This window comes from Mucor mucedo (genome assembly GCF_025094135.1).
Source record: "Mucor mucedo strain NRRL 3635 chromosome Unknown EV154scaffold_162, whole genome shotgun sequence".
Taxonomy (NCBI): Eukaryota; Fungi; Mucoromycota; class Mucoromycetes; order Mucorales; family Mucoraceae; genus Mucor; species Mucor mucedo.
In genome coordinates this window covers 26,155-47,285 of record NW_026252446.1, presented here as the reverse complement: position 1 = coordinate 47,285, position 21,131 = coordinate 26,155, and the positions used below count along the sequence as shown (strand labels likewise).

Genomic DNA, 21,131 nt, shown 5'->3' with positions numbered 1-21,131 from the left:
AAAAAAGCAAGCATGAACAGATTACTGGGATTCCTATATTCAGAATCTCTTTTTTATATTATACACAAAGAGATTATTGAAGAAAAAGTGTTTAAACCCGTGGGAGAGAGATTTGTACACTCTATTCGAATCGATAGGAACATGAACAACTGGCTCTTATTAACCGAAGTGGGCGAATTCCTTCCAAACAGGAAGGATATTGATTCCTGCAGCTATGACATGGAACCAGCCGAACTTGATAAATTTTCTATCAAAATATCAAAAGATAAGAATCAAGGAAGAGTTTTACTCTGAGCTTACCATCCAAGCAGGTCATTTTCAAATTCTTGCTACAGGAGGAATATATGGGAATACAGGGATACTTTGTTAGGAGAATTTTTAGGTTCTTCGATTCCTGTTAATACCATTCAAGAATTCAATACATGCTAAATGCTTTACACCAGCCCAAGGATTCAAGATGCTTTTACAGATTATTGAGAGATTACAGTAAACCAAATGCTTCATATTTCGCAGGGTTTCAATCAACTGTATTTTCTAATCATGGCTTTCAAGGTTCGCACCCGCTTAAGTACTACCAAGATGAAAGGCCAGGTGATGTCAACCTGTCAGTCATTGCATCCAAAATTCTATGCAGTTATATCAACAAACGAGTAGGGAAAAATGACATTTTCGTATTTGGGTACAATTCACTTACGAATAAATTAAAAAATTAGGAAAATTAGAACAATCTTTTTGATGTTGCATAAGCAGCATGCGCTTGTACAACTTCTCCTGCTACGAGTACATACTTCTATATTTGGAGATTTTATTTTATCCATTATAAAAATAATGAATAAACGATCAACTATAGCCATTATGTTCTACTGCCAATTAAACTTGATAAACAAGTACAGTAACCGTTGCATGATTTGATAAATAGTCGTATCGTAAACACTAAAGATTTATTAAAATACTCGTGCTCCCGATCCACTGACGTCAAACTGAAAAAAAAAAAAAATTCTATTAGAAAGGTGTCTAATTAGAGCAATTAACAATTTGGCGTTTATAATGATGACATAAACCATTCAAGGTCACTGATGAAGTATATCATTACAAGCATCAGTAATCCTACTACTTCTTCATTCATTCGTCTATTACGCTTCCTTTTTAAAACTGTTCAATAGGGTTTATGTCAGGCGAGTAGGGAGGCAAATACATTGCTCTGTAAACCTTACTTTTAATCTTTCTTATCATCGGTTTAGACTTATGAATAGAAGCATTATCTAGAACTGTATTTAACTTTTTTTTTTAAAAAAAAAAAAAGCTTCTTGGGCATCCAGTACAGCAAGAACTTCGTTCATGAACTTAATAAAGAGAGCAGTTGTTGTACCTTTTTTTTTTTTTTTTTTTTTTTTACTGAATTATTATCAACTTAATCGTCGTTAACCTCTGTATTCTCAGTTACTGGTCTTTTTTCTTTTCCCCATTATTAGCCTTTTTTCTCTTTTTTTTTTTGGTGGTGCTGGTTTTCCGATAGCAACGTGAATAATATTAGAGGAGTGAATGACATCAATGATTGTATGTGTTGGTTGCTCTGGTTTTATGGTTGCTTTACGATGGCCTTTTTGCTCCACTTTTTTTTTCAATCTGGCCCAATTGAGTCTCATAAACCATTTTCGAATCGTGTCTGGAGATTCTCTACTGAGTTTCTAACTTCAGGTTTGAAATATATGGCTTCTTTTTTTTTTTTTTTTTTTTTTTTTTTTTGCAGTGTATAACCATTTAGTATGACATAAAATGGTTGTTCATTTGTGATTTTTGAATTGGTGAAGCCTTTCAATTGTTCAGTCAAGCTATTTATTCTATCTTCTGAGGGTCGTTGTCAAAGTAACTTGGTAATTGTACTTGTTATGGCTCAGTTGTAAAATAAGCTTTTTGGACTCCTTCCGTTTCTGCAGTACGGTAATTCCACTGTTGAGTTCTCTTGTAACTTTAGCCACTAAACATACGGTCGATAAACGATTCTCTTGTATTTCTTGGTTGATTCATAGTCAAATGACTAGATCTTAATGACTTCGTAACTGATGGTTCACCAGTAGCTTTTTTTTTTTCGGGGGGGGGGGGGCGTTCTAACACTCTCGATTGGTTAATTTCGTCTTAAGTACTATAGTGGGATCGTCCATTTGTGCTAAAACATCTTTCATTGGATCGTAAAATTTTTCTCCATGTTCGTCGAAAAGGTTGTTTTGTCCATCTTCATAAAAAAAAAAACATAGTCATTATAATTATTACATTTTTATAAAGAGGCAAAAAAGGATAGCCCAATCCGATCAATTTTTGTCATAAGCCTAACTGTACACACACACAAAATGACAAGTCCAAAAAAAAAAATCACAATGCAAATTGAAAGCCAGTAACTAAATACACTACAACCCATCTTTTTTTAAACCTTTTAACATAATTTTTTTTGTAGAGGTACAAGATTATTCTATTATCGATACGCGCTAACAAACAAAACCAAAAATTGCTTTCTAGTCTATAAACTGATACATACAGGCTTTTAAACCATTCAATCATTAGTAGTGTGAATGAGCAGTAAAAAAAAGAAAAGATTCTCTTTAGTGAATGTTCTAGATTTCTTTTTTGTGTGTTTGGGTGGGGGACAAGCTTTATATACATTTTAATAGCGTCTAGAGGGGGTCATGTGTACAGATGCACTTTTCAAACAACAATAACAATAACAAAAACAAAAAAAAAAAACGCGAACTACACAATAAAAAGTGCAGACGAAATACTTATACATTGCAATATGAACGCGATTATATAAACACATCCATTGCATGAAAACAAACACATTTAGCTTGAAACATTGTCTCAGTTAAAACCAAGCCCTTTCCACAAGTGTTTTATAGTACTATCATCATGACAAAATAACAAAAAAAAAAAAAGGGTTCGGGGGACTCCAATAAATCTAGCACGTTTCAAGTTTTTTTTTATATGACACAATAAACGCGCGTACTTTTTTTTTTTTTTAAAAAATATATTTTTCACACTCACACTTGGTTGTATTATATTGTAAAGCAAAAACTCAAAGAGAGCTTTTAGGGGTTGTTTTTTTTATTTATTTGATAAAAAAAGGTATTTTTTTTTTTATAATATAGCTATGTATTTAAAGCATAGAGTGGTATTGTTTTTTTTTATACAGTGGTTATAGCATCCAGGAGGGGGGGAATTTATTGGGGAGAGAATTGGATGACAAAGTGAACTTCACCATGGCTGGTAAGACCCAACTTGGCAGGGAGCTTGGCCCAAGTATCAATGGGTTGACCTTGAAGAGCTTCAGAGATATCTAACTTGCCATCACCAATCTTGTCAGTACCAGCAACATCCTTATCAATGACCTTGAATTCGAGCTTGTGGAGGCTGCTACCTTCAGCAATGTTAAAAGTGAAAGTCTCGTTGAAGACGGGGTTTTCGGTATCCTTGACAGTAGAGGTACGTTGCTTGTATTCCTCATCCAACCAGAGTTCAACATAGGGATCGTTGTGACCACCGAGATCTTCCTTGTGAAGGTTACGAGCTTCGACAACAGTAACAGTGAGAACACCTTGGGGAGCAGAGTGAGAAGAGAACATTTTTGATTTTATAGATAGAAAATATGAGTATATTTAATAAAGAAAAAAAAAAAATATCTCGGAAAACACGAACTCCTTTATATACTTTTTTTTCTCGGCCCCCTTTCTTTTTTGCATAAACTAGTTACATTTACTAAATAAAGCCAATCGTCCGAGTTTACTTTAAACCCACTCTTTTGATTGGCCGACCTAGTTCATCATGACGTTTTTTTTGTAAGAAGGGGATTTTCGTTTTTAGCCTTATAAAAAAAAAAAAACTCATTACATCATGATGACAGGTTATTTCTCTTTTATTCTATAGCTCCATTACAACAACAACAGCCAAAAAAAAGACGGGCATGTATTTACTCTTCCTTTTTTGCTGTGGCGTATTCTAGCCCCCCTCCCCTCCCTTCTCTCTCTCTTTCCCACACAAGCCGAAAAAAATAAAGTCGGAATTTCTCGCTCTTATGACTAAATTTAAACATGGTGTAACTATCATAACGTCAGTTTGTAATAAAACTTTCTTAATGAAACGCGAAAAAAAAAAAAAAAAGGTGTTTATCATCACACGTGTGAGAACCTTTTGTTTTATTTTTCGTCTGTGAAAAATCGAAAATCTAATAAAACAATAAAATCACTTATATTTTATAGTCAGTGTACGATTATACGCGTATTTTATCAAAGTCAAAAAAAAAAAAAGCTTGGCAAAACCATTTGTGCTACTTTACCTTTTTCTTACTTTCATCCGCTCATCTCTTATCACTGCCACACAATATGAGGCTATTATTTACCTTAACAAACTGCCCTTTTTTATATAATATATCACACAGTCTATGCATGAAAACCTAAAAAAAAAAAAAAAGGGGGGAGGGGATGTTTCTATTTTATTCATTCATTCAAAGCAGCATCTGCGTTTCCTTTTTTTTTTTTTTTTTTTTTTTTTACGCGCCTTTCTCCGGAGAGCGGTCATCTAGTTCCTTTAAAGTAAACGGGCAAACCTATAAAGGGAGGCGAAACGGGCAACGGCCTAAAAGTATAAAAAAATTACGTTTTGATTACCGCACACTTATAACCTATAATCAAACGGTATTTCATCGGCCCTTATTCCAACCTCCATTTCAATCGGTGACAAAGTTCATCCTTGTGTGTGTATTACAGAAAGTACTTTTTTTCATGGGGTTTCCCCCTCTTTTCCTTTCAACCCCAGCATACGCAGCTCACTAAACTCTTAAGAATTAGGATGACGAGCCAACTTTTTTTTATAAATACGTCATGCATAATTCCTTGGCACAAAAGTGATTGAATGATCGTGATATGCTAAATAATTAAAAACTACAACGCCACAACATCATGTTTAGTAAAGCTCTATCAGTAATAGCCCATAAAATCCTAATTGCTTTGTATTGTCTTTATTCTAAATCACATTTATTAAAACGCTGCTGTAAACAGTCAATTATGACATTAAGTCGCAAGAGTATCATTTGAGTCAGTGCTTGTTTCTGTATAGAAAGATAGTAGTTTTCCCCTGTCAGAAATGAGCTTCACAGTAATGAATCATCCCCCCTCCCTTCATTAAACAGATAGTCTTTCTATTGACTGATCAGAAACCAAAGATACGCATTAGTCCTCATTCATACGCGTTCAATACCCTTTTTTTTTTTTGCTAAAGCAGACAGAAAAATAAAGTGATTAAGACAATAACTATCTTGTATGTCACCCATCTGCATTAAATAATGGACAATACATCATTGTATTATTGATTTCTACTTTACGGTTTGCAGTCTTTTTTTGATGTTTTTTTTTTTGCAGACTCACATCTAATCTCAAGTACGCATCATCATCTTATGAATGAATCAGTTTAAAACAGAATAAATCCTTTAAATGATTGTCTTTAGAATGCCCCACCCCCACCCGGAGTAGCATCAGAACAGACTCTTTTTTTTTTTCAGTAATACATACAATTATAAACGCACTGACTTTTTAACTGACAAAACTACTCTTTCTATAAATATTCTTTGTTCTCTTTACAAGTCTATCTATGCTGTTCTATATATTCTTTGTTCTCTTGACACGTCTACCTATGCTTAAGAAAACTATGTTATAGATTGTGTCATCTCATCAATGAAGGGAGGACGTGAGATGGGGTAAAAACAAAAGGATCTGCATAGAAATATCATTTATTTGTTTAGAAAGTGAAGGTGGAGAGGATTCAACTCTGTATCCTACGTACTGTATCCATGAATGAAAAAAACATGTTCTCCTTGATTGAATCACGACATGTATCGATTTTCTCCCACCCCGCCTTTTTTTTTATTTTTTGGGATGCCGATGATCAAAGTGTTTGAAAAAAGTTATAAAGGACACACATGTATAATAATAGAAACATGGCTGGACCAAATAAAAAAAAAAAAAAAACTAGCTTGTAAACATGAACCCAGACCTTTTTTTGTCTAAAAAAGAAAATAGGAAAGCCTTTTTTTTTTTTTTCACACGCAGCAATGCGGTTTGGATGTTGTATAGGAGTGTGAAAATAATAGATGGAATCATTTCTTTGGGAAATGATGAAAAAAAAACACGGACTTTTTCAAAAAGATCTGCAACGTTTTATCTTTTTTTTTTTTTCGCCGTTATCGCCATCATGTCCTTTAATTGAGAACTTTAAGCCTTTTTTTCTTTTTTTTGTTCTTGGATGTTTTCAGGGGGAGAAAACCCCCAAATATTTTGATTATCCTTCCAAGTGTGTTTAAGGTACCTGACTCCATTTTTTTTTTTTTTTTGGCTGATAGAAATTAAATTGTGCAACAAAAAAGGGTGTGTGTGGAGAGCGCCTAGGTGTGTAATTGAGTAAGTGAGGGGGGGTAACAAAAAATGGGGAAATGACCTGTTATTTTTTTCTCTTGTCAAAAAAAAGGTTTTTTAGCATGCAATAGAAACCATACGTAATTCGCTGCAATACGTAATCATTTGTTAATACTTGTTCCAGTCATGGTGAGGGAATCCAGCACATTTTAAAAAAGAAAAAAAAACGGCTAGATCGGAGTATGAATTATATGACGCAAAAAGAATTGAAATAGCTGGTCAATCATTGGGCAATAAAAGTTGCTAGCCAATCATTTGGGCTGTGCCACGGAAAAAAAATGATACGGATCCAGGTCTGGATGCCCGGAAAAAGTGATACTCTTAAAAAAAAAGAAACTTAACTTTATATGATCTACATTACTTTTTTTTTTAGTATAAAAGAGAGTATATTCCTTTCCGCTCTTCTTTTTCTTTCTTACTAAAAAAAAAATAAAAGATATACTACTTTTTTGTATGCTTCTATATCCCTTCAATTACTCTACATAACAATAATAATAACAAAAAACCCGAAAAATGATGTGCGATACAAACTGGTGTACCTTTTGCGATAATGCTATTAGCGCCTATTCCGACTCTCTCTATTGTTCAGAAGACTGCCTTCGACAAGACGCTTTGATGCACCACCCAATGCTTGGTTATGACTATGCTGATCTCAAGGGATTTCCTCATGACGTATCACCATCACAACAGCAACAGCAGCAACAACAGAATATGCCTTCACTCATTCGAAGAAAGCCATCTCTACAACACAGTGATTTTATCCAATCATCACAAAAGATACCCTCTCTCTCTCCATCATTATCATCCTCCATCTCTTCATCCTTAGCATCTTCTACTATCTTATATCAACCAAAACCACGCAGAGTCTCCAAAGATCATTTCATGGACCAATTAAACAAGGCCTTTCTCTGCTCATAGATAAATTTAATACTCTCTTGCATCCATCTCTTTCTTTTTTTACAGCATAATATTCTCCCCCTTCTCTCTTTGTACATACCAAAAAAATAAATAAAAATAAACTTGAGAAAAAAAAACCATGTTTTAGCATATATATATTTAACTACACGTGTTTTCCTTATCCAATCAATACTTGTTTAGGAGTCGAGACCTCTCTCTGCTCTTTACTCTCTGAGCCTTAAACCTCAGCCAATCAATAAGATGGAATTTTCCGTCACAAGAGAAATGATGAAACACCTTTCTCTCTTCTTTAGCGGGGGCAGAAAAGACTTGCTCGTGCTTTTATCGGCTTGCCTTCCGAAATATTTGAATTAACATCAATTCAACTCATATCTTTATACAAAAAAAAAAACCCCAAAGTGGCGTTGCTATATAAACATGCTGCGTGACGCCAATATGGCGAAGCAGCGTGGGAATCTCACCCTCCTCCATACAACTCTCTCTTCGTTTACCAGCAGCAGCAGCAGCAGCAGCAGAGTCGGAGTTTTATTCGGAGGTTTCTCAAATTGCATGAAAAAAAGAAAAAAAAACGTTTTCTTAATATCATGGTGGTAGATCTCTTTAATAATAATAATAAAAAAAAGGTACCACTCACCTCTTTTTTTAGACAAGTACAAAAAAAAAAAAAAAAAAAACTCTTTTTTTAGCACCTTTTTATATAGATTTAATAAAAAGAGTCACAGATGTGAATTTCTTATTTTTGCATATACACATAAAAAAAAAGGGGGGGAGGGAGGGAACCTAAATTATTTATTGACAAGAGAGTTCAAGTTGGATGCTTTTAGAATAAAAATAATAAATCATGGACCATTGGTAGAAATTGCCAATACATAAATCACCCCTTTAATTTTTTTTTAACTATTTAAGTCTTTTTAGTCGCATAACAAGTTTCTTATGGGATACTTTCTTTACAACCATTTCTTTTTTAAGGGTAAAAGGCCAAGTAAATTTTTTTTCTCTCTTTTTGATTATAGCTAAATTCCATCACTTACAGATCAAATTAATGTTGCACCATTAATAAATTCAATATGACTGTACCTTATAGATTCAACAATGTTGAACTAGGATAGATTTATTACTGTTAAATACACACCGAGGAAAGAATACGCACAAGAGAAGGCTTCCCCCCCTTTTTTTTTAAAGAGAGCAGATTCTGTGTCTTATTGTATATTTTCTGTTTTATTGTTATTGTTTGCAATAAGAACTTGTGTAAGCTACCATTGTTTATGAGAGTGGTCCTTTTTCCTCCCTCGGATTTGATTGTTTAGATGAAAAAAAAAAGAATAGGATTTAACAAAGTGTACCGAGAACCATTGTTACGTCGTGTTTAAAAGAAATAATGTTAGTTGGGAAACAAACAATCTGACAAGAGACACTTGCACAGAAAAAAAATGTAGGGATAACAAAAAAAGAAAAGGGTAAAAAGGAGGGAAAGAATACTTTTTTTGATTACTGCCCACACATAATCCGCACGCGCTCCCCCCCCCCCCTTAGTTTTCTCAAATTGTTCACGAGGGGATAGACTTTTTTTTTATTTTTCTGCATCTACAGAAAAAAAAACTTAATGTTACGCTTGAGGGAAGGGGAAAACTAGAAACAGCTAGTGTATTTAGAAGCAATTAAAAAAAAAAAAATTGTGAAAAGTGATGCAGGTACCATGAAAACAACCACTTATTTTGGACAAGGATTTAAGTCTTAAGAACCAAAAATAAAAAAGGGGATATCTGAATGGGGGGGGGTTCTTTCTTGATAGACATTTTTTACCATGTGCATAATCCATTACTGCGTCCTCTCTCTCTCTCACAATTAAATAATTTATTTCAGCCGAGGCTTGAAAAAATATATACATATAAAAAAAAAAAGCGCAGTTAAATTCGTGTCGGGAAAAAAGGGCGCAAAAAAACCAAATAATGCAAAAAATAAACAATTTCTATTCATAAACTTTTTTAATGTTAAAAATAATTTTCGTGTTGTACGAATCCCCGCTTAGAATAAAAAAAAAAAAAAACTTTTTTAGTTTTGGCAAATACAGCAGTTGCCCACAAGCAGCTTGCCTCTTTTGTCTTTTTTACCTCGCCTGCGTCAAACAAAAAAAGAGAGGGTGAAAAAAAAAAAGAAAGAGAACTATTTAATTCAGCTTTTCATCCCTTTTTCTTCTCTTTCTCTCTCTCTCTCTCTTCTTCTTTTTTTTTTTTTATTCACTCTCCTTTTTTTTATTTTCAACAATAACAACAACAACAAAAAAAGATGGTTTCTTTAAAGACATTCCTTACTAGTTCAGTGGCTCTCATTGCCGCTTTTATCACTGTTGAAGCTGCTGTTTCTCCTTCTTATCCTTCACCTGGAACCATTCAAACTGAGGGTCAAACTTACGAAATCACATGGAGTAATTTCTATCTTCTTATTTTGACCCAAAACAAGAAACTAACCTCTCTCTTTTATGTGTAGCTTTTGATGGAAAGAACCCTTCTACCACATATCAAATTGGTAAATTAAAACAACAACAACAACAATAAACGCCGCATTTACATGATTAATAACAAATATGTATAGATTTCATGACAGGTTCGAATGATGTGCAAACCGTCTTATCTACTGTGGCTACTGTAAATATTTACCTTTTAAGAAGTTTTCTCTCTTAAACCCCCTTTTCAACCCCAAATACAAATATTGACTTTAATTATTATTTATTAGAAAGTCGATCCAGCCCTCTTAAAATATACTTTTGTTGCACCTCAAGTTACACCTCATTCTGCCGTTTACTTTTTCATGTTCACTGGTAAAAATATATGTATAGATTTATAACACTTGCATATCGAATTAACTTTTTTTTTTTTTCATTGACTATTGTAGGCTCTGATAAGGTCTCTGCATGGACTACTCGTTTCGCCATTGTTGGTGCTGACGGTCAACTCGTTGCTGAAAAGGAAAAGGTTCAACCCAATGGTGACAAGATCCCTTGGGGTATTGGTGCCCTTGCCACTGCTACTAGTGGTAATACCACAGCCGCCTCCGCCTCCGCTTCTTCCAGTGCCATTGCTACTCCTGCTGCTAATAGCACTGAAACCGTCATTCCTGCTGCCAATGCTGCTGCTGCTGCTGCTGTCTCTTCTTCACCTGTCGTTGAAGAGGCTGCCAATGCTTCTCCTGTTTCATCTCCTGTACCTACTGTTGCTCAAGTTGCTGCTGCTTCTACCCCAGCAATCAGTGCTGGTTCCATGGTGAAGCCTGCTCTTACATTGGTCTCTGCTGCCGTGGCTGGTTACTTTGTTCTCTAAGCTAACCTGTCCCCCCCCCCCCCAAACCCCTTCACGCACACCCTCTCATAGTACCACCAACCCCCCCCTTTTTTTTTTCTTTATTTGGAATTCTGAAAAAAAAAAAAGAGAGAGAAGCTAAAAAAAACCCTTTTTTTTTTATTATTGTAATTTATTGAAATAATTCCTCTTTTTTTTAAAAAAAAAAAAAAAAAACCATTGTATTTTTATATATATATAATATTGTTTTAATTCTTTTTATAATGTAATACCGTGAAACATTTGACTTATTAGAACGTGTCTATATTATTTTGTTACACGGATGAACAAAGCATGGGCTCATGCCACTTTCTTTTTTTTTTTTTTTTTTTTTTAAATTCCAGCGTTGGTTTTTTCATTAATGATTTATCAGCCACCATCCTGTCTGGACTCTTTTTATATTATTCCCAATTAAAATAAATTAAAGGGTCGTACGGTGAAATGTTATTAATGCCCAAAAACTCTTTTTAGTGTGTATGTGTGTGACCCTCTAGTCATAAAATAAAAAAATGTCTTGTCGCTGTAAGGGGGACAATCTTGTCTACCCGCCCTTTTTTTTTTATTGTATCAACGCAAAGGGGAGGCATGTGTCCATTTTACACGGGCAAAAAAAAAGAAAAAGAAAAGGGATCTCTCTTTTTTTTTTTCAAACTCGCTGTTAATTACAAGTGATGATCCTATTAAAAACATACGGGTGATATGTTTTATTTTAATGTTATAATCCTCAACATTTCTTTAAAAAGTGATATATGTGTTCTTTTTGTTACTGCTGTGAAAAAAAAAAAAAAAAAAACGTGTATAAACGAGTTTTAATTTATTAGGCTGATAAACAAGACAACTTCATTTTTTTAAAAAAACAATTATTTCATTTGCTTATTTCCCTACCTGTTTTTTTTTTGTTGAGTCTTTTAACTTTTTACAAATCATTTTGCAGAACATCCTCTCAAGTGTGTTTTCAGGTAGTTATAAAAAAAAAGGAAGTAGATTGGAATCGTGAAGTGATATATTATCTACACTATTATTTTCATTATAAACGTATCTTGTTTTACGTAGTATAAGAAATTGCAAATCTATCAATTAAACCACTCCCTGACTACCGTTTCCTAGGATAAACACTAGAAATCATTTTTGAACGTCAAAGAAAAAAAAAAGGCTTTATAGATCAAAAAAAGTCAAAACCAGATTCTGGGGTCTAATATTTTTTTTTAAAAAAAAAAAAAAAAGGGAAAACCATGTGATAGCTGCTACCCACCACGTTGGGAAATGGGGGGTTCTGGGGGGGGGTTTATCCTGACATAAATATGCATTTCTCCTTATAATCAGTGACAAAAAAAAAAAAAAAAAGATAGTGCACTTCATCTGTCAGTAGATCAATTATCTCCACCAGTCAGTCTAAAATGCAAAATTACGTAAAAATACATACACTTTTTTTTTCTTTTTTTAAAATGGGATAGAAAATAATTTATTTTGGGATAATAAGATGTAAAAATAAGTGAGGAGATCACCGTGCACGGAGGAGAGAGCTCTCGGATAAAGTATTAGGGGGGTTAGGGTATAGTTTTGATGGGGATCAAATATGAAAAAAAAATTTTTTTTTTTTGTTGTTGTTGTTCATGTGGAGTCAAGGGGAGAAATTAGGCACCTGTGTTGGTAGCATCGTGACCTTGATGTAAAGTAAATCGACCACCCATGGGATCATAGTATTGACCAACGACATCAGGATGATTACCACAACGCATAGGATCTCTAGTATAACTGGGACTCACTTCATAGATAGTGTGAATAGAGGAAGCAGTGGATTTCGTACTTTCTTCTTCCTTTTTGTGAGAGAAGGTGTTCTTGAAGAATTTGGAAAAGTGGATAGAAAGAACCATTGTGTTTGTATTAAGTTATTATTGTTTAAGATGTAAAATAATAATAAAAAAAAAAATATGTTGAAACCTCCTCCTCTATTTATACAAAAAAGTTTTTCTGACAAAACGGTTAGCCGATCGTTCCGTTCTGCTCCCTCATTGGTCAATTTACACCCCTTTTTTTCGTCAATCCTCGGATTACACACATCACTGTCTACTTCTCCCGACGTTTAGCCATCCCCCTCCTCCCTCCTCCTTCCGCACGCAACACACTGTCACACCCTCTTTGATTATCTTGATCTCATTTTCTATCTATCTCTCTCTCTCTCTCTTTATCAGTCATCAATGACAAGAGGACAAGGAAAGTGACAAACATATTTTCTATTGTACTCATGCACCTATGCAAAAAAAAAAGGAAAAAGAGAAACAGATCTTGAATTTTTATTGGATACAGCATGTGCGGAGGGGAAAAAGCTTTAAGCGAAAAGAGGGTGGATTATATATATAAAAGGAAAAAATGGAAAAAAAAAAAATTTTTTTTTTCTCTCTTTCACTCTCTCTCTCTTTTTTTTTTTTAAATGACGGTGGTAACAGGAGCGGGAGGAATAGGCGCTGTACCTCGATGGAAAAAAGGAGGCATGAACGTGGCAAAATTAGTGAAATATCTTGGTCGAATATTGGACTTGTATTGATAATCAGGCAGTTTAGAAGTAGTCATGACAAAGCTATGCTGTCTATAGATATGATGCTATGATAAAATAGATTTAGTTTTTTTTTTTTTCTTAAATGTAGTCATCGAATAGAAAGAACTCACGCTGCCAAAGTTCTGAATGACATAGGCCACGATATAAGCAATGATGATGCATGACTGCATAATGTACACTCCACGATGAACTTCATATGTATGAGCTAAAAAAGAGAAAAAAAAAAAAGTTAAAAAAAACTGTACTTCTTTGAGCATCATCACAAAAATAAAATCTTTACGATGATTCGGGTCAAGAACGGTAGTAAAGCAGTAAAGAAAGCCAGTATGAAAATAAATATCCAAACCCATAAAGAACATGTATGGACCAGCCAAAGCAGCACCCAACTTGACCCAGAAGCACGAATACAGCGAGAATAACATGAATGCCACCACCAACACAACCAAGAGAATGGTTCTACCATAGGTAGACGTGATGGATAAGTTATCCTTCCAAGCCAATATCCATAAGCCAAAGGCCAATGCACCTAGTCCACCAATCAACATCAGATATAACTGAATCGTGACCGCCATGAAACACACCGAAACTAAGCCAACCATAAATGGTACAATAAAGTATATCGTTAAGCGGTTTTGACCATAGGTTGACTCTGGCTCAAAATTCGCCAACATGACCCAAGTAATCAAACCAAACGTAATAAATCCAGTCAAACTTTGCACGTTTCGTCCTGCCGCTGTTCGATCCCAGACACTGTGCACTCCCAACATCAATCCACAGCATATTAAGACCATTCCACCCAGCACTCCTTGAATACTCAATTCATACCCGTCATCTTTTTTTGTGTGTGTGTGTGTGTGTGAGTATAAATAGGATTTAAACAGGTCTAAAAAAAAAAAAATCAAACTCACCTAGCGCGATGGCTTTATCAGGCAGGTAGAGAACACCAGGCTCATATCGAGGTAGATCTCCTGCAGGAGCTGCGTTTGAGAGCTGTGATGCAATCACAAGAATTAAAAATGTCAGATAATTCATGTGTGTGTATATATATATATATATAAAAGAAAAAAGAAAAGGGGATGAAAAGACAATAAACAAAAGAGAAAAACTCCCTTTCTCAGTCTCTTCAAATAGAGAGAGAGAGTGTGAAAATAACAACAAACTCTCTAATTAGGTAGTTGTAGTACAGTGCAACTTTTTATGGGTTATTGTTTTTAATATTTTTTATTTTTATTTTATTTATTATGATTCCATCATTGTTGTATCCTTGTTGTCAGTTTGGGGTGTGATAAAGATTTGCTTCCAGTTTCTCATTAGTTGGTGACAGCGATCCTTAATGGTTGTATCGTCTTCAAAGGGATATAAACAGGCTGCCTTGACAACTTTGCCAATCTTGGTATCCTAGCATACAAAAGAAAGATTAAAAAATGTCCCTCTAATTTTATACAAAAAAGAAAACCTTACTTTTAAGAGGTTATATGTCATGGGTGCCTCCTCAATTTCCTTGACGACTTGCAGGATTTTGGCATAGTCTTCCTTTGGAATCTCACCCTAATAGTAATAAGCAAAGAGAGAGATTAATTTCTATCTTTCTCTCTATCTCCTTCTCTCTCTCTCTCTCATATAAAAACCCTTCTTACTTGCCTCTTTCTTGTTATATACCAGACGCTGTAATCTGTGTCTGATGTGGTATACCTTTTTATATTCCGGAGACTTTTTGTACTCCTCTTTATGACTACTGCTTTCCACCATGGGTGAATCACGGCCTTCATCTTCCTTTTCAATCGACATGGACTTGCGCTTTTTTTTTTATTGTTTTTGTTGGTTAGCCACACTCTCTTTTGTGCAATACACAGGCAATACTTACTCTCTTTTTCTGATTGTCAAGTGCACCAGTGTCATCTTCCATGTCTTCAAGATGTAAATTACGACTTCGTCTCTTTGTTGTTGCATTTGTTGTTGTTGTTGTTGTTAATGTTGGCGGTGGTGGTAGTGATGTATCCTTTTTTTTCTGTGTTGCTTTCTTTGTCGTCTTTGCTACCTTCTTTCGTACCTCTTTTACTTCTTCCTCCTCTTCTTCTTCCTCTTCCCTTTCCTCTTCCTCTTCTTCTTGTGTTAACAGAGAAGGGTTTAATGCTTGACGAACAGCCAATTCCAAATCCTTTGTTTTAAACTTCTTTTCCTTTAAATCGTTTTCAACATCCTTGGCATCAAAAGGTCGAATAGCATCTGGTCCAAAGAAACCACTACAAACACTTTTTTGCTTAACAAAAAGGGGGGCCCTTTTCTTTTCTTTTTTTTATATATAATTTTCTTTTTTTTTTTTTTTCCCACAACTTACTAGTCTCTAGAACCAAAGAAAAACACGGTGTAAAGAGCACCTTTTGTTCTAGACTTTTGTTTTAATACTTTAGCAGGTACAGTTCCGTCCGCTTCAATCTTTTGGTGGTGGTGGTGGTGGTGGTGGTGGTGGTGGTTGTTATAGAAAAAAAAAAAAGAGATGAGTTCTTAGATTTACTACTGCGTATATATAAAAAAAAAAAAAAAAGGACATCTTTCTAAATTATACCCTTGCTGGCCACCAGGGATATCCTTTAAGTTTTGCAAATACAGTTGTACCAGGTAAATATTCTGTTCGTCCTTGTTGACGCATTCCTTCCTTTTTTTTTATTTTAATAATAGCGCGTTTATTTTTATTTTTTTATTTTATTCCAAAAAAGAATAAAAAGAAAAAAAAAAAAAAAAAAAGATTTTGTGGGCCCTCTCTCTCTTTCTCTTTCTCTTTTCTCTCACATTTTTTTTTTTTTTTTGGTACACCGGGTGGTGGACAAACTCCGCTCACCCACCTAAAAATATACTTGCTGTATACTTGGAAAAAAAAAAAAATGCTCAGGTAATTTCATTTTAGAGTCCATCCATCTGGATAATTAACAATGGAAACTTTCTTTAAAAATGATTAGGATAAAAGCAAAGTGTTCATGACCAGTTTTAATATATATTTAGGAAATAACAAAAAAGATGAGTATGCGATGTAAAGGCCTTCAAGAAGCATGAGCTTTTAAAGTACAAAACTTTTTTTTTTCTTTACAATTTATTGCAAAGGGTGAGTTAGATAGATTATCAATCAATAATCATCCTCATACATTCGCCCCTTTTAACTATTGATTTTTGATGTCCCACAGCCATGGACAACAATACCCTTCAATGGACTTATAAACCTGACAGGATTTTTACAAGCTCTTCTGAGCAAAAGTAACAATTATCACTTGAAACCCAATCATCATGATATATGTCCTCTTTTTCTCCCTCAGTAACAGATACAATCAATTTTGATATGTATATATTTTTGGCTTTCCTCTACACCTTCCAATGGATCGTTAGTAAATAACTTTTGATTACCCATCCAATATTGAATCAAACGTCTCACACATAATGCAAGTTTAGAACACTAAAATGAAGTAATACAACCATCCCTTTTTTGAGTATGAACTTTCACTGGGTCACCGCGCATTACTTGTAATCATTTTGAGTGTGGAATTCAGGTTTCATCAACCAATATACAATTTATTTGATAAATCATCACTAGCTACTTTCAAATGGAGTGATGAGTATCAAAACGAACTTTTACTATCTAGTACCTGGGTGCAATCTCGTTTCAGCTGTCTATTTCGTTGATTTGCTTTCAAAGGATAGAAATGCTGAGTGTTTGAGGGGGTTATTAACATTGAGATTGTCTAAATTAAGTAAGGAGCTCGTCCAATAAAAAAATAGTGTAGAAATTGTCTGAATTTAATTAGTGCGGCCCCGACGCTTTTACAAATTCCAGTCCCCCTTTTTTTTTTTTTTACTCCACCCATTAATGATCCATCGAGTGGTGATAGTGGCATTGTTTGCACTCATATCGCATGCATTACCAATACAAGTGACGGAGCCTGATATTGACGAATATAATATGCTTAGTCAAGGGCTCATTCAACTCTTTGGTCAAACATGCTATGTAAGTCTCTTTGAAGACTGGGCATTCAACGACGTGTCTTGTTTGAAATTAGCCATCTCGAAATGTCTCGGTTTGGGTATTGTGGTGGGTGGTTCTATTGTCAAGATACCCCAAATAGTGACTATTGTACGACACAGATCGGCCAAGGGGTTATCCATCACATCCTTTCTTTTAGAGACCGTCGCTTATCAGATTGTTCTCATCTACAACACTCGTTTATATCATCCCTTCAGTACCTATGGTGAAGTCCTCTTCATGACCCTACAAAATATCATCATCTGTCTACTGATCGCTCATTATCACCTCCAGTCAAAGCACACATTAGCTATTCTGGCTTTATTTTCTGCACTCTTTCTCCTTTTGTGGTCTGTACCCAGCTGGTGCATGGCCTTACTCTACGCTGCTCAAATACCCATCGGTCTGGCTAGTAAAATACCACAGATCCGCACAAACTATTATAATGCTTCCACAGGCCAATTGTCCGTTTTTGCCTGTTTGAATTATTTTATCGGCACCACTGCACGTGCCTTCACTACCTTTACCGAATTGGACGATAACATCATGTTGATAGGCAATCTATTGGCTAGTTTCTTAAACGCTGTCTTATGTTTCCAGCTGTATATATATTGGCCACCCACAAATAAAAAGATAAAGCAATAAAAAAAGTGGGAAAAGCCCAACCTATGGGGGAGCAGCGGATAAACGCAATCGCCTATTAAATTCATTAATTTAGTATTAGAAATCTTTTTCGTTTTCCTTTTTATTTGACAGCTTTGGGGTGGGGATATAAATTTAGACAAAAATGTTGACACTCAGGTCCCTCTTTCATTTAAACAGTAAACGATCTTTTCATACTATGGTTGCCATTCAAGATCAAGATCTCGTTCAACAAGCCGAGAATGTGAGAGATAACTTGGACCTTGTCAAGGCACTTCGTGCTAATCCCGACATGGTTGAATATGGAGCTTATAGTCATGCCACCCAAAGTCAACTGCAACACTCCCTCACCGCTACGGTAACTAGGCCCCAACCCTCAAAAAACCATTTGTTCCATTTCCAAACTTTTTTTTTTCTAACATAGTATTAACTTGTAGGCACTCAGCGGCCCTGGCATGTTTATTGTGAAACCTGTCCTCTTTTACAACAAGACCTATACCGAGTTAACAAGTGTGATGCACTTGGGAGAGAATATCTGTGGCCATGACGGCATTATTCATGGTGGTTTAGCTGCCACCATTCTCGATGAAGCTCTTGCTTGTGTCGCTATACCCGCTTTACCCAATAAATTTGGTTTCACTGCCAACTTGAACGTCAATTACCGTCGACCCATCATGTCCGATCAATGGGTTATGCTCAAGGCTAAATTAGATCAATTACAGGATCGTAAGGCCTTTGTGTCTGCATCCATTCATTCCCTCGATGGTGAAACTGTCTTTACCGAAGCCACTTCTTTATACGTCTCTCCCAAACCCAAAGACTCACCCCAATAATCTTATTGTAAATCTCACCGAGACATAATTCTCACCGCGCACCATTTTTTAATTTTTTTAATAAAGCTCTCCCACAATCTAATATTTTTTTTTTTTACCATTTGTTTGCTTATTTTCTCTCTCTCTCTCTCTTAAACAAACACAAGTATTAAAAAAAAAAAATCATGTCCCGTCTGTGGTCACCGGCCGAGTGGGTCGCTCCACTTGTGCCTATTGCTTCTTTAGCCATCTTACCTCTAGGTCCCCTTTTTTTTCCAAGAACCTATCTCATTGTCCTCTTCACCTACTTTATCCTCTTTCTCTACACCCAAATCAACCACGTCCGTAAATTCTGGCTTACCTCTCGTAAAATTAAAGCAACCATTCGTAAATGGAATCGTCGTCTCAATAACAAAAAGGATGATAGCACAACCTTGGATGACGTCGAAGAAAAATTACAGTACTATGAAGATCCGCATTATTATCATGCCTTTATCTTACCCAATTACTGCGAGCATGAAGATCTCTTGAAAGACACCATTGATCGTCTCGCCAGTCACAGGTAAAAAATAATAATAATAAAAAAGTTGTTATAAAAAAAAAAGACCTCTCATCCTTCCACCTATAGCTTTGCTCAGTCGCATTACGCATTGATTTTGGCTATGGAAGAATCAGAACATGGATGGGAAGAAAAGGCTCGTCGACTTCAATCGTATTATAGCGGTAAATTCAACCAGATCATCATTACTGCGCATCCATCGGACATTCCGGGTGAGTCACGCGGCAAAGGTTCCAACGTAGCTTATGCCGCTCGTCAAGGATGTTCTCAGCTTGTCAAATTAGGCATCGATCCTCATCGAATTATCATCACCGTGTCAGACTCTGATTCAGCTATCCCCGAACTCTACATTCGTGAAGTAGAAGAAGCCTTAGCCAAGTCAGAAGATCCATATCATTTAGTGTGTGCTCCACCCATCTTTTTCTCTCGTAATTGCTTTGATGTACCCGCTGCTGTGCGTGTGACGGATATTACTTGGTCTGCCATGGTCATGTCCAACCTGTCCAATAGTCGTGGTATGTGTATCCCTTGCTCTAATTACTCTTTATCCATGGTGTTAGCAGATGAAGTAGGTTATTGGGATACCGATGCAGATGCGGTAGGGGAAGACATGCACATGTGGTTAAAATGTTTCTGGAAAACACAAGGACAAGTCCGTACCGCTCCCATTTATGTCCCCATCAATTTGACCAACGTCCAAACCTCGTCTTATTTCTCCAATGTCAGTGCTCGCTTTGTACAGGCCAAACGTCATTACAATGGTGTAGCTGATGTTGCTTACACCTTAAGGAACGCCTTTAAATCACCATCCGCCATCAGCTTCTATGAACGCCTCAAGGTATGTTTCATTATCTTGGAAGCCCACATGGTACCTGCCACATCCGGTTGGTTGATGTTTGCTGCTGTCCCCATCATGCAATTTTTGTTGTTCCCACCCTTCCCATCCATCATGGCGCTTGTGCCACCCCAAGAAAACCCTATCTTGACCTCGGATTTCTATGGACATCTATGGAAGGCCATTAAATTGGTCACACTCTGCTTACCGCTACCGTTGTTTGGTACGTTAGCCGTCTATGAACAATTACATCGGACCATTGACCGCGAGTTCTTACACAAGTCCAAAAGTCGTACCTTGTCTCATTTGATTGACTATATCAATTTACCCATCGCCGCTTGGTTGTTTATGACCTTACCGTCGACCCTGGCATGTGTCAAACGTTTATTGGATCGTCAAGAGAAATACATTACCTCTGAGAAATTGTTTCGTAACAACAGTGGGTTGATTGTCGAATCCGCTGCTACTGCTGCAGACTAACAGACAATCGTTAGACCCATTAGATAGAATTATAATTTTTTTTTGTTTCAGTATGTAAAATGTAATTGCGTTTTTTTTTTTTATATTTTGATTATCTAAAGATAATTTAATATTTAGTTTTATAATATGAAAGAAATAATAATAATAATAAAAAAAAATAAAATAAAAAAATCCAATATTTAAAATGCCTGAAAGAACAGGTCTCTTGGGGACAGCCAAATTTTCTTAGGGACAGCCATTTTTCTTAGATATTTAAAAAAAATGGGTACCTATAGAACGTCATTTTCAATTACCTGTAGGTTGTACGAGTTGATTGCTTGATCAAAAATGACCCAAATATTGACGAGGATGTCATCTTCTATATGTTAGACACCAAAGTAAGACATGCGGTGTCGATACACATTTTTTTTTTTTAGTGTATGGTGACAACATTTTTCCTAAGCGGTCAATTTCGTTATATGATTTCTAAAGATAAACTAAGTTACAAGCTTTAATAAACCATAAACCAAATATCTTACTAGACTAGAAA

The 21,131-nt window shown here is 35.5% G+C and overlaps 9 protein-coding genes across 9 annotated transcripts; 5 read left to right on the top strand and 4 right to left on the bottom strand.

Moving 5' to 3' along the window:
• Positions 1-3,049: 3,049 nt before the first annotated feature.
• On the bottom strand, positions 3,050-3,693 carry EV154DRAFT_556020 (C2 domain-containing protein). Its single transcript, XM_051605326.1, has one exon. It carries the CDS (start codon positions 3,612-3,614, stop codon positions 3,213-3,215), a length of 402 nt encoding a protein of 133 aa, XP_051451989.1. The 5' UTR covers positions 3,615-3,693; the 3' UTR covers positions 3,050-3,212.
• A 3,089-nt stretch (positions 3,694-6,782) lies between these two features.
• On the top strand, positions 6,783-7,510 carry EV154DRAFT_527245 (uncharacterized protein). Its single transcript, XM_051603465.1, has one exon. The coding sequence runs from the start codon at positions 6,969-6,971 to the stop codon at positions 7,371-7,373; it is 405 nt and encodes a 134-aa protein (XP_051451988.1). The 5' UTR covers positions 6,783-6,968; the 3' UTR covers positions 7,374-7,510.
• A 2,056-nt stretch (positions 7,511-9,566) lies between these two features.
• On the top strand, positions 9,567-10,938 carry EV154DRAFT_527242 (uncharacterized protein). Its single transcript, XM_051603464.1, has 5 exons — positions 9,567-9,798; positions 9,861-9,899; positions 9,966-10,018; positions 10,107-10,191; positions 10,266-10,938. Exons 1-5 carry the CDS (start codon positions 9,660-9,662, stop codon positions 10,688-10,690), a joined length of 741 nt encoding a protein of 246 aa, XP_051451987.1. The 5' UTR covers positions 9,567-9,659; the 3' UTR covers positions 10,691-10,938.
• A 1,295-nt stretch (positions 10,939-12,233) lies between these two features.
• Positions 12,234-12,692, bottom strand: EV154DRAFT_527240 (uncharacterized protein). The gene has a single exon (XM_051603463.1). The coding sequence runs from the start codon at positions 12,580-12,582 to the stop codon at positions 12,343-12,345; it is 240 nt and encodes a 79-aa protein (XP_051451986.1). The 5' UTR covers positions 12,583-12,692; the 3' UTR covers positions 12,234-12,342.
• Positions 12,693-13,052: 360 nt separating this feature from the next.
• On the bottom strand, positions 13,053-14,336 carry EV154DRAFT_527237 (uncharacterized protein). The gene is made up of 4 exons (XM_051603462.1): positions 14,174-14,336; positions 13,546-14,097; positions 13,376-13,470; positions 13,053-13,309 (listed from the first exon to the last, which is right to left on the bottom strand). Exons 1-4 carry the CDS (start codon positions 14,295-14,297, stop codon positions 13,136-13,138), a joined length of 945 nt encoding a protein of 314 aa, XP_051451985.1. The 5' UTR covers positions 14,298-14,336; the 3' UTR covers positions 13,053-13,135.
• A 147-nt stretch (positions 14,337-14,483) lies between these two features.
• EV154DRAFT_556016 (uncharacterized protein) lies at positions 14,484-16,000 on the bottom strand. The gene is made up of 6 exons (XM_051605325.1): positions 15,832-16,000; positions 15,604-15,701; positions 15,130-15,508; positions 14,907-15,062; positions 14,727-14,813; positions 14,484-14,663 (listed from the first exon to the last, which is right to left on the bottom strand). Exons 1-6 carry the CDS (start codon positions 15,913-15,915, stop codon positions 14,505-14,507), a joined length of 963 nt encoding a protein of 320 aa, XP_051451984.1. The 5' UTR covers positions 15,916-16,000; the 3' UTR covers positions 14,484-14,504.
• Positions 16,001-17,214: 1,214 nt separating this feature from the next.
• On the top strand, positions 17,215-17,919 carry EV154DRAFT_430364 (uncharacterized protein; the record flags this gene model as incomplete). Its single annotated transcript, XM_051596536.1, has 1 exon — positions 17,215-17,919. The coding sequence occupies one exon, from the start codon at positions 17,215-17,217 to the stop codon at positions 17,917-17,919; it is 705 nt and encodes a 234-aa protein (XP_051451983.1).
• A 196-nt stretch (positions 17,920-18,115) lies between these two features.
• Positions 18,116-18,749, top strand: EV154DRAFT_430354 (HotDog domain-containing protein; the record flags this gene model as incomplete). Its single annotated transcript, XM_051596535.1, has 2 exons — positions 18,116-18,274; positions 18,354-18,749. 2 exons carry the CDS (start codon positions 18,116-18,118, stop codon positions 18,747-18,749), a joined length of 555 nt encoding a protein of 184 aa, XP_051451982.1.
• A 164-nt stretch (positions 18,750-18,913) lies between these two features.
• On the top strand, positions 18,914-20,602 carry EV154DRAFT_606968 (glycosyl transferase family group 2-domain-containing protein; the record flags this gene model as incomplete). Its single annotated transcript, XM_051607577.1, has 2 exons — positions 18,914-19,290; positions 19,357-20,602. The coding sequence occupies 2 exons, from the start codon at positions 18,914-18,916 to the stop codon at positions 20,600-20,602; spliced, it is 1,623 nt and encodes a 540-aa protein (XP_051451981.1).
• Positions 20,603-21,131: the final 529 nt, after the last annotated feature.